Source organism: Neoarius graeffei, chromosome 22 (genome assembly GCF_027579695.1).
Source record: "Neoarius graeffei isolate fNeoGra1 chromosome 22, fNeoGra1.pri, whole genome shotgun sequence".
In the NCBI taxonomy this organism is placed as follows: domain Eukaryota; kingdom Metazoa; phylum Chordata; class Actinopteri; order Siluriformes; family Ariidae; genus Neoarius; species Neoarius graeffei.
The window spans coordinates 31111840-31128263 of NC_083590.1; the positions used below are offsets into that span (position 1 = coordinate 31111840).

At 39.7% G+C, this 16424-nt stretch overlaps 1 protein-coding gene across 1 annotated transcript in view; it reads right to left on the minus strand.

The window, feature by feature from the left end:
- adgrb2 (adhesion G protein-coupled receptor B2) overlaps positions 1–16424 on the minus strand; it is an 836040-nt gene that overhangs the window by 426552 nt on the left and 393064 nt on the right. The window contains exons 9-11 of the mRNA XM_060904734.1: positions 12140–12334; positions 11957–12025; positions 1795–1903 (exon numbers count right to left, since the gene is read on the minus strand). Coding sequence (XP_060760717.1) covers positions 1795–1903; positions 11957–12025; positions 12140–12334 — 373 coding nt within the window. The remainder of the gene's footprint in view (positions 1–1794; positions 1904–11956; positions 12026–12139; positions 12335–16424) is intronic.

The window sequence follows — 16424 nt, forward strand, 5'->3', positions numbered from 1 at the left end:
CTAGTGAGAAAGCAAAATAGCAGAAACTTTGAGAGTCCACCCTGAATGGCTTGCATATTCATTCATCTCATTATCTCTAGCCGCTTTATCCTTCTACAGGGTCGCAGGCAAGCTGGAGCCTATCCCAGCTGACTACGGGCGAAAGGCGGGGTACACCCTGGACAAGTCGCCAGGTCATCACAGGGCTGACACATAGACACAGACAACCATTCACACTCACACCTACAGTCAATTTAGAGTCACCAGTTAACCTAACCTGCATGTCTTTGGACTGTGGGGGAAACCGGAGCACCCAGAGGAAACCCACGCGGACAACATGCAAACTCCACACAGAAAGGCCCTCGCCGGCCCCGGGGCTCGAACCCAGGACCTTCTTGCTGTGAGGCGACAGCGCTAACCACTACACCACCGTGGCTTGCATATTAATCTTTATAATTAGCATGCGATCTTACAGACAATGTTGGTCCATTTTTGGTTTCCTACACTGCTGTCTACCTGCTGACAGTGATCCCAGTGGAAATTATCCCTTGTTTCATCTCTAGAGAGTGATGTAACAGTGCTTTACTTTGTACTCTGGTCAAACAGATAATCAGACTTGTAGTACTCGAGTCCAACTCATGCCCTAATTTTACGGAGAATGCACATTCACCTGTTCATACGTCATGTTCAGGAACAAACTAACATTAATGGCGCTAAAATGCCTGCAGAGAACGCTCCTAGGATTGTCCGCTTTGCTTATACAGACTTCTCGTGCAGTGGGAAAAAAATGCACTGCTACTGTATGTGTTCCATATGTAGAAGACCTATCGAGGAGACAACGGGGACAACCTCGAACTTCAGTCATCATTTGGTAAGACTCCACCCAGAGAAGGAAGTGACACGCTATGTTCATTGCTCTGTTGATAGTGGGCGGGCCTTGCTGAGCGATGAACTAGCTAGTGTTAACCCTCTCTCATGTTATTTGTCCTGCTGATAGTGGGCGGGGCTTGCTGAGCGATAAGCAAGCTTTTTATCTGGAGCCTGTTAACTAAAACAGGGCAGTCGAGCAGTAATGTTAGTCCAACACAGTAGCAGCGATGCTTTCACATAAAGGCAGTAACAGCCACCGTCAAATGGTGCGGGTGGAGTCTTGTTCTCAGGCTCGACTTGGATCAATAGTGAAATTTTCTTTAATGACTTGGACTTGAATACTGGGGATTTGAGAGTGGACTCGGACTCGAGGTTTAGTGCCTTGCCTACAGCACTGCAGATAAGGTTACAAAGCTTCACATTTAATGCTAATACCACTGTTGATGTGTGTGCGCTTATCATGCTATAGATTGATAACTAGCTAATTAGTCTGTCCTGTCACTCAGTGAACTTTGAATCTAACATTTGTTGCCTCTAGTACTTCTATAATGGATTTTTTTTTCATAAGTATGATACCAAACATCGCTGAAAAATGCTGAAAGAAGCTCTTTCTTGAAAGAAGCGATAACATCAAACCCTGGGCATGGGCATCATCACTTATGTTTTGACATTGTTGAAAAGTACTGTATGTTTGAGACCTCTAGCAATGTCCATCTGTCACAACAGAGCAGCAATGTCACAACTACTAACTTCCTGTGCCAATAAAATCAACACAGGACCAACCAACAAATTAGCACCAGAATCACATTACAACTACAGCATTTCCATATAAACATCATAAATGTGCTTCAGGGTGTTTCTCCATATAAGCATCTTTCAAAGATTCATTCTAATACCCTGTAGCCTTTGACGTCTTTGAATTCTGAAGTTGCTAAGAGCACTCACTGAGGTTAGTGGTGACAGCAAGAAAGCTTTGGAAAGGCTTTTGTGCTTCACCGATGAGATGAATAAAGTCTTCCACAACTCGCATTAGCAACATGGCGCCTGGAGAGACCTGGGAAGAGAAAATGCATGTTACAATAAAGTCCTGCATGCTTTCTGTTAGAGCAAGGCAGAAAGCAGAGTAAGCACCTGATGCTTTTAGATCTCAGCTAACCACAATTATAATAATACATAGGGTTATAGAGCTAAAAAAAAAACAAAACAAGACTCATCATGACCGATCTTTTATCACAATGACAATCCTGCCATTACAACTGATTTTGTATGTTAATTGAGATTGCCTTTTTTTCGTCACCATGACATTCGTGTCGCGAGAGATTTCCACTCTTCACTGAAATTGGAAATGTTCTCCCATCTCAACACGAGAAAATGAAGGAACCTGTCTTACTCTTCTATCGGACAAGTGTGCGATAGGAGCTTGCCAGAACAGCAAATTGTTGCGTTTATTAACTTTTTCTTGCCTGATTGTTTACCAATTAAATCCACTTTAATATGCAACAGATGGTAAGAGACAGAGTAGATTGGCTGCACTGTTCGTTTGTAATGAATAGCTGAAGCACTAACACACTTGCTGATATTTTTGAAATGGGCTTGTTTTCGGCTCCTCTGCTGGGAATAGATCTCATTTGTCTAGTTTCGGTTGAGCTCCTTGACATGTAATATTGGCAGTCCAGCCAACACCAACGCCACTACCACCCCTTCCTCTTCCAAATATAATTAGTTTACAAATACTGTATATTCTTTTGGTTTAATCATTCATTGGGCAAAATGAGATTGAGTTTCTTGGTCTTAAAGCACAAGGACGCTTTTTTTTCCTCACTTGAATCATTTGTAGATTGTTTTCCAGGCCGAAGTCCCTGTATTTTTCAAACTGCCAGTAAGAAGAAAGTTTTATTTGTCACATGCACACTTCAAGCACAGTGAAATTCATCCTCTGCATTTAACCCATCTGAAGCAGTGAACACACGCACACACCCGGAGCAGTGGGCAGCCACACTAGAGCGCCCGGGGAGCAGTCAGGGGTTCGGTACTTTGCTCAAGGGCACCTCAGCCCAAGGCCGCCCCACATCAACCTAACCGCATGTCTTTGGGGGAAACCGGAGCACCCGAAGGAAACCCACGCGGACAACATGCAAACTCCACACAGAAAGGCCCTCGCCGGCCACTGGGTTCGAACCCAGGACCTTCTTGCTGTGAGGCAACAGTGCAAACCACTACACCACCGTGCCGCCCAGTAGCTCATCATAATAATAATAATAATAATAAATTACAATTAAAAAAATTATTATTTAACTCTATTATTAGTAGTAGTATTAGTATTTAAATTATTATAATATAACTCTTATAATAATTTTATTATTTATTTATTTATTTATTTGGTAAAGAAATAGCATGACATGGCATGCTGTTTTTTGATAACAATCAACCATAGAGTGGTGTGATGTGGCGGACATGAAGCGGAGTTACTGATAACCCCCCCAAGTGTTTTGTTCTAAATATACCATGTGATCATAATGTCCTTATATCATGCATGCTCTCACAGCTATAGCTATAAACAGTCACTCCCTCACCATCGTCTCTCTTTTATCTTTCTCTTAAATTTGCCATGTGAGAGAGAAAGCACAAAGCCATCCCTCCATCCGAAAAAAAACCAAAAACAAAAAACATTCCAGTGTCAGAAATCTGAAAGTAGCAGCTTTACCTCTGACTGTTGCAAAGCACTGACACTGAAGACTCTTTCCAAAAATAAGAAATAACGATCTCTTCACAGAAAGCATCATATCAACTAGTTTTTAAAATGGGTTTGCGTGGAGCATTTGCTATCCAGCTTCCTGTGAAAGTTGTTACTATAGAAACGATAATGTATTGGACGGTGTGCTTTAATATAAACCTGTGCTTTGCCTTGTAGACAGAACTATTGCTCGAGCTGATGTTAGAGAAAATTAATCAACACCTCTTTACGGTATCAATCAGTTTTGAGAAAACAGGTAGTGGGTAGCGGAAAGAGAATAGTATCGATAAATGCCACGTACCCTCACGTTTCTCAATTCTCAGTACACTTAACACCAACCCTATTCTTTACTTCATTACACCAAATCTGAATCTTAACCCTGTTCTTCATGGGATACAAACAAAAAACCCTCAGATCTTCATTGTTATGCATTCTTATACTCACTGGCCACTTTAATAGGAACTTGTTCTTGATTCTAAGATCCCTGTTCTTGGCTGCAGGACTGTTCTTCTGCTGTTGCATGCTGAGATGCTTTTCTGCTCACCACGGTTGTAAAGAGTGATTATATGAGTTGCGATATCCTTCCTGGTAGCTCGAATGAATCTGTCCATTTTCCTCTGACCTCTCTTATCAACAAGGCGTTTGTTTCTACCCACAGAACTGTCGCTCATTCAGTGTTTTTTTTTTTTGGTTTGTTTTTCGCACCATTCTGCCAAAACTCTAGAGACAGTTGTGTGTGAAAACCCCAGGAGATCAGCGCTTTCTGAAATACTAAGAAAAAAAATGTGCTGCTGTCAAGGGACTGGCTGATTAGAAAATTAACCATGGTTTTACTATGAAAACTAACCATGGTTTATAGTTATTCATGGTTTTTTGGGTAACCATGAAAACCATGGTGCATTTTACCTCAATGTTCACTTAAATTTTTAGGTTCTAAGTAAATGTTAATATATCTGGGCTGTTAATCGAGATCTTTCTCTACAGCATTGACTGCTGGACGAAAGCATGGTAATACTACAGTTAGTGCATCCTTTTAAAAACCATACTATTCCTTTTTAAACTAATTTCATAGTTACTATGACCTATTACACATACAACTATGATGCTACCACAGCTACTGCAGTACTATGGATAAACCACAGTAATGCTATGGTTGGTTCATAGTACTTAGAATCACCATGAAATACCATAGTAGATTCATGGTTACTACCATGGATAAACCATAGTAATACTATGGTTGGTTCATAGTACTTAGAATCACCACGAAATACCATAGTAGATCCATGGTTACTACCATGGATAAACCATAGTAATACTATGGTTGGTTCATAGTACTTAGAATCACCATGAAATGCCATAGAAGATTCATGGTTACTACCATGGATGAACCATAGTAATACTATGGTTGGTTCATAGTACTTAGAATCACCATGAAATGCCATAGTAGATCCATGGTTACTACCATGGATGAACCATAGTAATACTATGGTTGGTTCATAGTACTTAGAATCACCATGAAATGCCATAGAAGATTCATGGTTACTACCATGGATGAACCATAGTAATACTATGGTTGGTTCATAGTACTTAGAATCACCACGAAATACCATAGTAGATCCATGGTTACTACCATGGATGAACCATAGTAATACTATGGTTGGTTCATAGTACTTAGAATCACCATGAAATGCCATAGAAGATTCATGGTTACTACCATGGATGAACCATAGTAATACTATGGTTGGTTCATAGTACTTAGAATCACCACGAAATACCATAGTAGATCCATGGTTACTACCATGGATAAACCATAGTAATACTATGGTTGGTTCATAGTACTTAGAATCACCATGAGATACCATAGTAGAATCATGGCTACTACATAAAAAAACATGGTAAAACCATAGTAAACCATGGTAGATTTTTGTAAGGTAAAACAGCAACTGAGATATGGGTGTATCTAATAAGCGGCCAGTGAGTGCATTTATGAGTGCATTCAGACGTCATGAAGGAATTAAAAACTAAACACATTGTTTTGAGGTAGACTCTGTAGTCATGCATCTTGGTGCTGTTAAGGGTATTTTAATATAAAGAAAATATTAATCCACTCCATTCAGTGAACCATGACAGGGCAAAGATCTCACACAAGAATAAAAATAGCATTAGTACATCTCAGGTAGCAGAGTGCACATCAGTGAACAGAGATAATTCCCTCGCTCTCTTTTGCTCTCTCACGCTTTTGCTCCTGTGAAATGTTTAATAGGTTTTCAAAAGATGTAGACTGTTTACTGAACTAAGTGTATACTTGACAGAACAGAGCACACGCGCACACACACTGATATACTGTACAAATGGCCAAGCCAGAGCAAAAGCTAATACTTCACACATCCCAAATGGCTGAATCCCAAATGGTTATTACATCCCCTATGTAGTGGATGCAGTTTAGTTCTTCACAAATTCTTTATCTGCTTTCAACTGCAAATAAAATGCAGGATATGAATGGATTAATTCGGAAATCATTCATCAGAGCATTCATGAACATCCTATAACTTCAAAATAACATTCGTATCCTGCTTATGCTCTTGAGTGCATGAAAATTTATGCATATGAAGACCAACTCATATAAACCTCAAGCGACTGGCTTCGAATCACATAATTTCTGATGAGTTATTGGAAATTTATATACGGATTACACTATCAAGTTTAATCTCAATTACACCCGGTTTTTTATATCAACAGTATTATCTAAAAAATATTTAATATGAAAAAAATTAAAGAAAGAAAGAATGAAAGCCAACATCCATCCATCCATTATCTCTAGCCGCTTTATCCTGTTCTACAGGGTCGCAGGCAAGCTGGAGCCTATCCCAGCTGACTACGGGCGAAAGGCGGGGTACACCCTGGACAAGTCGCCAGGTCATCACAGGGCTGACACATAGACACAGACAACCATTCACACTGACATTCACACCTACGCTCAATTTAGAGTCACCAGTTAACCTAACCTGCATGTCTTTGGACTGTGGGAGAAACCGGAGCACCCGGAGGAAACCCACGCGGACACGGGGAGAACATGCAAACTCCACACAGAAAGGCCCTCGCCGGCCGCTGGGCTCAAACCCAGAACCTTCTTGCTGTGAGGTGACAGCGCTAACCACTACACCACCGTGCTGCCAGAAAGCCAACATAAATCCACAAAAAAAGTTAAGAAAACAATCAAAAAGAAATGAGGTAGTACACATGGTGCATACACTATAACGGTTCAGTGTATAAGTCAGTTCTGTATGCCACTGGATCTTAGAGTGAGCACTGACTATCTGATAATTGCCAGATATTTCCAAGTGTGCTCTGGACCATTTGCTTCCCATGGACACACGCATTCTGCTTTTCTAACACAGCATCAGGGAGAGTGTCAGGGAAGAGTCACCAAGGGACAAACACACAAATATATTCTATCCACATTCACTGCCTGCTCTGATTGCCTATACTACTACTAGGATATCAGCTCATATACTGTGAGTAGAGAAAAACAAAATGGCGGAGTGCATCAAGTTAGATCACTTTGTTATCAAGTATTTAAAGGAAACAGAAATGGCAAAAAGAATAGTCCCCTCCTAGCCTAGTAAACTAGACCCAACCGCCTAGCGGCCAAAAATATTTTTTGCCTAGCGAATGGGTCTAGCCTCGCACCATATAAACAAAAACACACCGGGCATCAAATCGTGCCCGCCAATCACAACGCAAGGTTTTTGTTTGGATTCTTTGGGCGAGCTTTTTGCAGGAGTGACAAGAAAGCTGCGCGACGCTGGAGAAAGCACAGCAGGAAAGATGGCTACGGCCAGGGCTCGAAATTAACTTTTTTTCTTTGTGTCCCCCAGTGGTCCCGAATTCTGTGTTGTATTGTCCCGAATGGAAGCAATAGTGTCCCCATTTTTTTCCTCTCTGAAATAACCAGTGGTTAATATTATCATATGAAGTTACTATTATATTTGTAACTATGCGATTTTGAACCCTTTATATCATTTTTACAATAAGTCACAAAACACAAGCGACACATGTCCTATACATCATCTACTTCAAAATTACAGTTATTGCATTTTCAGTTTATTAAACTTTGGCGATCTCACTGTATGAATAGATACCCGTTTATTTAACGGGGCCAACTAGCTCGTTCAGAAAATGTTTCAACTCACTACATCTGCAGTACACTTTAGTTGAAAATAAGACCCCTTTTATGTTCATTTCATCTACTTATACCTTGAATATCTGTTGGCATTTATAAGGCCAACTTATAATTTTCACTATTACCGTTATCCATTTTTATGAACTTTCCGTTATCCATTACCGTTATCCATTTTATGAACTTTCGCTGCCGAAACGTGGGTGGAACATCAACATAGTGCCAGGTCCGAGCCTAGCTGTGCTGCTGACTGACTAAACTTTCTGAACTATGAAAGACACCAAGAAAACTCACTTATTCTGTTGAACGGTATCTTCCGTCAATATCATCCACATCATTCCTGTTGTATTTTATAACGTGTCTAACAGTGTTCATTAAGTTCATTCAGTTGCTAGCGTTGCCTGCAGACCAGGCGATGACACTTTGGATCCTGAAGGTCCCGGAGACGTTATGTCTGGGCTTTCAGTTTCTTCCCCGCGGTCGGTCCGCTTCAACCACTTAAGCATTTTTGTTCTGGCAAGAGTCAGCGCAGCGTGTGCGGTAGCAATTCCATTCCAAGTCCATATAATGCGGACTCCGGCCGAAGATTCTAGAACAGAACGCGCTGCTCTGTAGCCTACGGATGCAGGTGCATCGAAAGTGTAGCTACTATGTATTTTTCGCTGTTAACGTTTTAAAGTTAAAATTGACAAATTAGGTGAATGTCTACGTATGGTTTACGGCTTTGTAAATAATATTAATGTAGAACTTTTTTTCTAGATCTATTTTTTTCCATTGTCCCGGGATTGTCCCAGATATGATAATTTTGTGTCCCGATGACATTTTTTATGGTCCCCGGGACGTCGGGACACCGTTAGTTTCGAGCGCTGGCTACGGCTAGTGAACAGCGCACGTTTGACTCCGCTTTGGAATCAGTTTTAGAAGAATTAGACTTGGAGTTTTCGTTGAAACATGAGCAGGAAGAGGCTCTCCGCTCATTCCTTTTCAAGAAGGACGTTTTCGCTGTTTTGCCGACCGGCTATAGCAAAAGTCTGATCTACCAGCTGGCTCCGCTCATAGCCAAAAGGATGGGGCTAGTTTGTGCAGTACGAAGAATTAATAAACAGCTTTGAAACATTACTTTTTGATTGTTTCTTATTTTCCCGTTATTTTAAATTTAAGGGAAATTATTTCACCAAACACCACTAAATAAAAACTCTCAAAAACAGTTTAAGCAAACCCTTGAAAAACACTTGGAAAAAAATGTGTATGTGGTACAGACTCCAAACTTGTGGTCATTATCTCCAAACTTCTTAATATCTAGAACCTGTTTATTAATTAATACGCATTTTGAAAAATTATTTAATTTCAAGGCCTCCCCCACTGCTTTCTGTCGCTCTGATTATGTCACAGTCACTGACTACGTTTACATGCACATCCAAATCGAGCTGCTGTCGGTAATCGAGCTGAAGGTCCCAGCAGGGTGCCAGAGAAATCCAATCCTACATGCACACAATGAAATCGGGCTATTGTGTGAGGTGCATTGTGCACCCAAGCCACAGGTGGCGCTACATGCCCCATCATGTTGGTACACTTCCGGTTGTCGTCATGAAGAAGAGCTATTCAAGAGTGTAAACAAAGTTATCAGTTCCGTGTTCTCCATTGCGAGTTTTTCTCCCGTCCATGAATTTTAATATATTCAACTCCTTAAGCTGAATGAGCATGAACTCTGTCTCCTCATTGCTCCAGAAGTGCACGTTTCTGCTCGCCATTTTCTCTTCTTCGTTTGTTCCTCCTGACCTCTTCTGCTGCTCGCTACTACTGTTGTCATGCCGACCGAGGCTGTTGTGTTTCCCACTTGTGGTGTCGTCACTCGTCACTTCCGGAAGGGGCAGTAAGTAGCTCGACTACTAGCTCGATAGGGTTTACATGCACTAAGTAGCTCGGCAGAAATCGCATAATCTAGGTCGTGTAGCTCGATTCCGAGAAATCAAGTTCGGTTCAATTTCAGCCGAATTAAGGTGTATACATGGCATTTTGAACTTCGATTTCAGTCGAGCAACGACAGAAATTCGATTCTCTCTATGTGCATGTAAACGCACTGACTGTTGCGCTGATTGGTCAGAGCGTTGGCCTATACGCACAGAGACAGTTTGAAAGACAGCGGTTTGTTCCTCCTACCCGCTTCGGAAATGTCTACGGATCGAGGCCAGACTAAATATTCACATTTAGTCTGGCTTGCCAGGCTAGTCCCCTCCCACAATATCTCCTGTTCCACACTCCAGCCCAGTCCGTGGCGGTAATGCACCTTTAATTTGGCTTGCCAACTGCCAAAAAAAAAACTAAAGAAGAAGAAGAAAATGGCAGCGCGTGTTACTGAACCAAACGAGGACGAAATAAAAACTCTACTCGAAAACAAATCCCCCCAAAATTAAAAATAATAAAAAAGCAACAAAATAATTATGGAACGGGCGGCACGGTGGTGTAGTGGTTAGCGCTGTCGCCTCACAGCAAGAAGGTCCGGGTTCGAGCCCCGGGGCCGGCGAGGGCCTTTCTGTGTGGAGTTTGCATGTTCTCCCCGTGTCCGCATGGGTTACCTCCGGGTGCTCCGGTTTCCCCCACAGTCCAAAGACATGCAGGTTAGGTTAACTGGTGACTCTAAATTGAGCGTAGGTGTGAATGTGAGTGTGAATGGTTGTCTGTGTCTATGTGTCAGCCCTGTGATGACCTGGCGACTTGTCCAGGGTGTACCCCGCCTTTCGCCCGTAGTCAGCTGGGATAGGCTCCAGCTTGCCTGCGACCCTGTAGAAGGATAAAGCGGCTAGAGATAATGAGATGAGATAATTATGGAATGAAAGTATTTGATTGTAAGAACACATCTTTTTTTATGTTTCAAGAATTATTATAATTATCGCATTTTTCACAGATTTCTCCTGTCATTTCACTGGTTTGTTTCCATTCTAAGCAGAAAAGATTTTTTTGGACGTTTTGTATCAAGTTTTTGTTGATCGAATTTGCAAAAAATAAAAATTTCTCCAAAAAAAATCCAGTGACTGTGGATAGAATAAAACAGTTATTCCACTCAATCTCGTCGTACATGGCTTATAGCTGACTCGGCGCTATTTTTTATTTATTTATTTTTTTACCTCTGAGAAATCCTTAATCGCCTTGCACATTCCTGCTGTGTGAGCTTTTGCCTTTAATGAACGTTTTGGGCATCACCGAACGCAAATCAGTCTTGCTTACGTCTGGTCATTTTGGATGCTTGGCATTCATCACCATACCATATGTGTGAGAACAATGAAATCCAACATTCCTGAAACTTTTCTCTTTTGTTCATCTGTAAATCCCCAATTTTCTGATACACAAAAAAACTACATAAAATATTCAGAGAGAGCTGAAAACAAAAAAAAAATATGATTACACAACGTGCATTGAATTTTCCAGTAATGCAGCTCAGCCACTTCCGTGCATCAGCCACTATTTCTTTTCTCGTAATTGAGTCAGTCGGCTTATCTGTCTCAGTTTATGGATTTCATTTCGATTACTTTCTTTCAAATCATTAATACAGTATGAAATGACTGTGCTTCCTAAAATGTATAATTAAATTCGCATAATTGAAATAAATAAACAATTTAAACTTGACAGCAATAAGAATTAAAACATTGCAGTAACTCGTTTAATTATAAGATTCAATTATATGATCTGAAGCCTGTCCATTGAGGTTGACGTTAGTGAGTCTGCTTTTGACAAACTCAGCAACAGGATACAAATGCTTGTAAAGAATATTTCTTGTTTAAATGCTCGTGCAATGAATAAGGTTTATGAATAATATCATTTGTATCCAGTTTGAGATACGACTCCGAACATGTCACATGTTTGAATGAAGTCGTTGCATTGCTCGGTGTGAGAAGCACTCAGTGTTATGAAATCATGTACAAGTCGTTCATACTGTGTAAGGTTGAGAGTCCAGATGGTGGCCTGAACACAAGCTCATCCCAAAAAACAGGCTTTAACCTGTATGTCTCATTACACAGCAGTCAGGCTTTGCACATTCAGCCCTCATTAATCTGTTCTTGTGTCAGCAATAGTGACTTTAGGAGCCTGAGGAGGAAATTAAGGGACACGCTGAAACTAATTTACAGGATCAATTATAAAGTGTACTCATGAGCAGGCACATGTGTATTTATAACAAATGGAGGGTCAGACATTACCTGGTGAGCATCTTCCCATTTTTGAAGATTGTCCATGTTCAACATTAAGCTGACTATCTGGAAAAATTTCTGTAAAACAGAAAAAAAAAAACAAAGAATGGTGAGTTAAAAAAAAAAAAAAAAAGGCCACCAAGATGCAAGTGCGTGTTCATCTGAGTGCATGTGTTGGTGCGTGTGGTCTACCTGCACGTCGTCGGGAGCTGGGATGTAGGTTGCTCGCTTGAAGGTGTCCGTCACATTTCGGAGAATCTCCACGGAGAATAAGAGGTCACCGCTATAATAGCTGTGGCGGGACATTAACTCCAGGAGACTCCTCACGATCTGAGACATGCCCTCCCCTGCCAGGGTCCTCTGACCCTTCGCAAGATGCTCTCGTAACTGTGGAAAAGGACGGGGAGAAGAGAAGAGCAGAGCAGAGCTGGCTTAACACAATAGTTCTGTTCATTTCTTTTTTTTTTTTAGAAATGAATGTCTTTTTGCCAAAGTTCATCTTTTTTAAAATGACTCATATCTTCATCTCGATCACTTATGGAAGATCTGGTGCGTGTACCAATATTTATAAACGAGCTCTCAGGATGATCTGAAACCTCATTTTGAATTTCTGGGGGAAAATAAATAAATAAATAAATAAATAAATAAATAAATACCATTAATTGTTTAATTTAAATTGAAATAAACTAAATTTTATCACATATGTTTTATACATGCTTAATATGATGACTCTTGTTATGATGGATAAATCATAAATGATAAAAAAACAGTAGGTTTTATATATATATATATATATATATATATATATATATATATATATATATATATATATATATATACAGTGGTGCTTGAAAGTTTGTGAACCCTTTAGAATTTTCTATATTTCTGCATAAATATGACCTAAAACATCATCAGATTTTCACACAAGTCCTAAAAGTAGATAAAGAGAACCCAGTTAAACAAATGAGACAAACATATTATACTCGGTCATTTATTTATTGAGGAAAATGATCCAATATTACATATCTGTGAGTGGCAAAAGTATGTGAACCTTTGCTTTCAGTATCTGGTGTGACCCCCTTGTGCAGCAATAACTGCAGCTAAACGTTTGCGGTAACTGCTGATCAGTCCTGCACACTGGCTTGGAGGAATTTTAGCCCGTTCCTCCGTACAGAACAGCTTCAACTCTGGGATGTTGGTGGGTTTCCTCACATGAACTGCTCGCTTCAGGTCCTTCCACAACATTTCGATTGGATTAAGGTCAGGACTTTGACTTGGCCATTCCAAAACATTAACTTTATTCTTCTTTAACCATTCTTTGGTAGAACGACTTGTGTGCTTAGGGTCGTTGTCTTGCTGCATGACCCACCTTCTCTTGAGATTCAGTTCATGAACAGATGTCCTGACATTTTCCTTTCGAATTCGCTGGTATAATTCAGAATTCATTGTTCCATCAATGATGGCAAGCCGTCCTGGCCCAGATGCAGCAAAACAGGCCCAAACCATGATACTACCACCACCATGTTTCACAGATGGGATAAGGTTCTTATGCTGGAATGCAGTGTTTTCCTTTCTCCAAACATAACGCTTCTCATTTAAACCAAAAAATTCTATTTTGGTCTCATCTGCCCACAAAACATTTTTCCAATAGCCTTCTGGCTTGTCCGCATGATCTTTAGCAAACTGCAGATGAGCAGCAATGTTCTTTTTGGAGAGCAGTGGCTTTCTCCTTGAAACCCTGCCATGTACACCATTGTTGTTCAGTGTTCTCCTGATGGTGGACTCATGAACATTAACATTAGCCAATGTGAGAGAGGCCTTCAGTTGCTTAGAAGTTACCCTGGGGTCCTTTGTGACCTTGCTGACTATTACACGCCTTGCTCTTGGAGTGATCTTTGTTGGTCGACCACTCCTGGGGAGGGTAACAATGGTCTTGAATTTCCTCCATTTGTACACAATCTGTCTGACTGTGGATTGGTGGAGTCCAAACTCTTTAGAGATGGTTTTGTAACCTTTTCCAGCCTGATGAGCATCAACAACGCTTTTTCTGAGGTCCTCAGAAATCTCCTTTGTTCGTGCCATGATACACTTCCACAAACATGTGTTGTGAAGATCAGACTTTGATCGATCCCTGTTCTTTAAATAAAACAGGGTGCCCACTCACACCTGATTGTCATCCCATTGATTGAAAACACCTGACTCTAATTTCACCTTCAAATTAACTGCTAATCCTAGAGGTTCACATACTTTTGCCATTCACAGATATGTAATATTGGATCATTTTCTTCAATAAATAAATGACCAAGTATAATATTTTTGTCTCATTTGTTTAACTGGGTTCTCTTTATCTACTTTTAGGACTTGTGTGAAAATCTGATGATGTTTTAGGTCATATTTATGCAGAAATATAGAAAATTCTAAAGGATTCACAAACTTTCAAGCACCACTGTATATGTATATATATATATATATATATATATATATATATATATATATATATATATATATATATATATATATAATATAAAGATCTATCTTTATAGACAAGCTATATTTATGATAAGTTTATTTAATTTTATGTAATATATTAGATGAAAACATGTAGAAGGAATGCCATAAAAATAGACATGATTAATAATAATAATAATAATAATAATAATAATAATAATAAAATCAAAGTGTCTAGAATGTGGGGTATGAAGACTAAAATGATCCCAGTTGTAACTGAAGCGCTTGGGGTGATAAAGGGAGGGAGTGAGTACCTTGGGAGAATACCAGGAGGTTGTGAGATCAACCAAATTCAACAAATAACGTTGTTAGGAGCTGCACATATTCTACGGAAAGTGCTTTCTATTACATGATCAACAGTTATATTCCCCAGGTGCATGGTATATACCTGGATATACAGTAACTTGTACCAAAATGAAACCGATGAACCCTAGAATAATAATAATAATAGAGAATGATTAAAATGTCATTACCAAAAACAGCCTGCACTTGGGCAATGAGGAGCAATATTATCAATTATCACAATATTTTAATCAGGGAATATCGTGATAATTATTTTTAGATATCACCCAGCCCTAACGTCCACACACAGGCTGACATTATGTTCAGTGCTAATGAGTAAACTGTGTTCATATTCCATCCCAAGTGGAAAAACACAGACTCAAGCACATATCTGAGAGTAAATTGACTCCATTGATCCACGTTTGGAACAAAGTGAATACTGTTTGAGGGAATTGCCAATCGGCATCAAATCGGCACATCCAACCACAAGCATTTTGAAATCCAGACCAAGCTTCTCTCACTGAATGCTTGCTTGTGGTCCAGAAACGACGAAGCAGTCATCGACTGATTAATGATATGTTTGTGGGTCCAAGACAATAGCAATCAGGACAAGGCAAACATTGAGTGATTATAATGAAGGGTTACTGAACATATTAGCATCGTAATTAGCCTGGGAAAAAGCACTGACCTGTCGGGTTAGCTTCGTTAAAAATAATTAAATAACTCGAAAAAAACTGAATAAATAATGAAAGAAATAAATAAGCAATTGGAGCAGAGAAAAGGTCAGAGTTCAACAATCAGAAATGATAAATGTCAGGTGCAACACAAATGGCGATACCCAGATGGCTAATCAATCAACAATATTGTTCTTTGGACATGTTGTGCTTTCATGAATGACAGACAAAAAGCCACGAAGCAGGTGGAGAGATGAAGAAGCAGGAACAGAACGCATGTGCGGAGAAGCTGAAAGGATAATGTATCATCAGATTCTGTGTTTTAGTTTTAGAGCAATATACAGTAATTGTAACATTTATTGCAAACTACTATTACAAATCGTCTGGTGCGTGTATGTATGTTGCATTCATTCTTTTTTATTTGTTTCAAAATGAAAATAATGCAAACAAAATGTTCAAAATTATTGGCTTAAAAATAAAAATTATAAATATTAACAAAAAAAAGCCTCTTGTATTTCTTGCTTGTCTTTCATCATTTCACATTGATTTTGAACCAGAGAGAGAGACAGAGAGAGAGAGAGAGAGAGAGAGAGAGAGAGAGAGAGAATCAACAAATGATCATATTTACTTCATGGCTAGTAGCAAGAAGAACAGATTAAAGACACCGTTAGTCCAGAGATGTACCAGAGATGCCTACCTTTAATTCTGCACCGACTAATATTCATGAATAATTGATTTCTACATTTTGTGTGTTGAAAAAAGCAAAATCAAATCAACAATAAAAAATAGTTAACATTTTATTCAATAAGATAAGAAAATATGAACTAAATGACTACATTTCCATCTCATCTCATCTCATCTCATCTCATTATCTCTAGCCGCTTTATCCTGTTCTACAGGGTCGCAGGCAAGCTGGAGCCTATCCCAGCTGACTACGGGCGAAAGGCGGGGTACACCCTGGACAAGTCGCCAGGTCATCACAGGGCCGACACATAGACACAGACAACCATTCA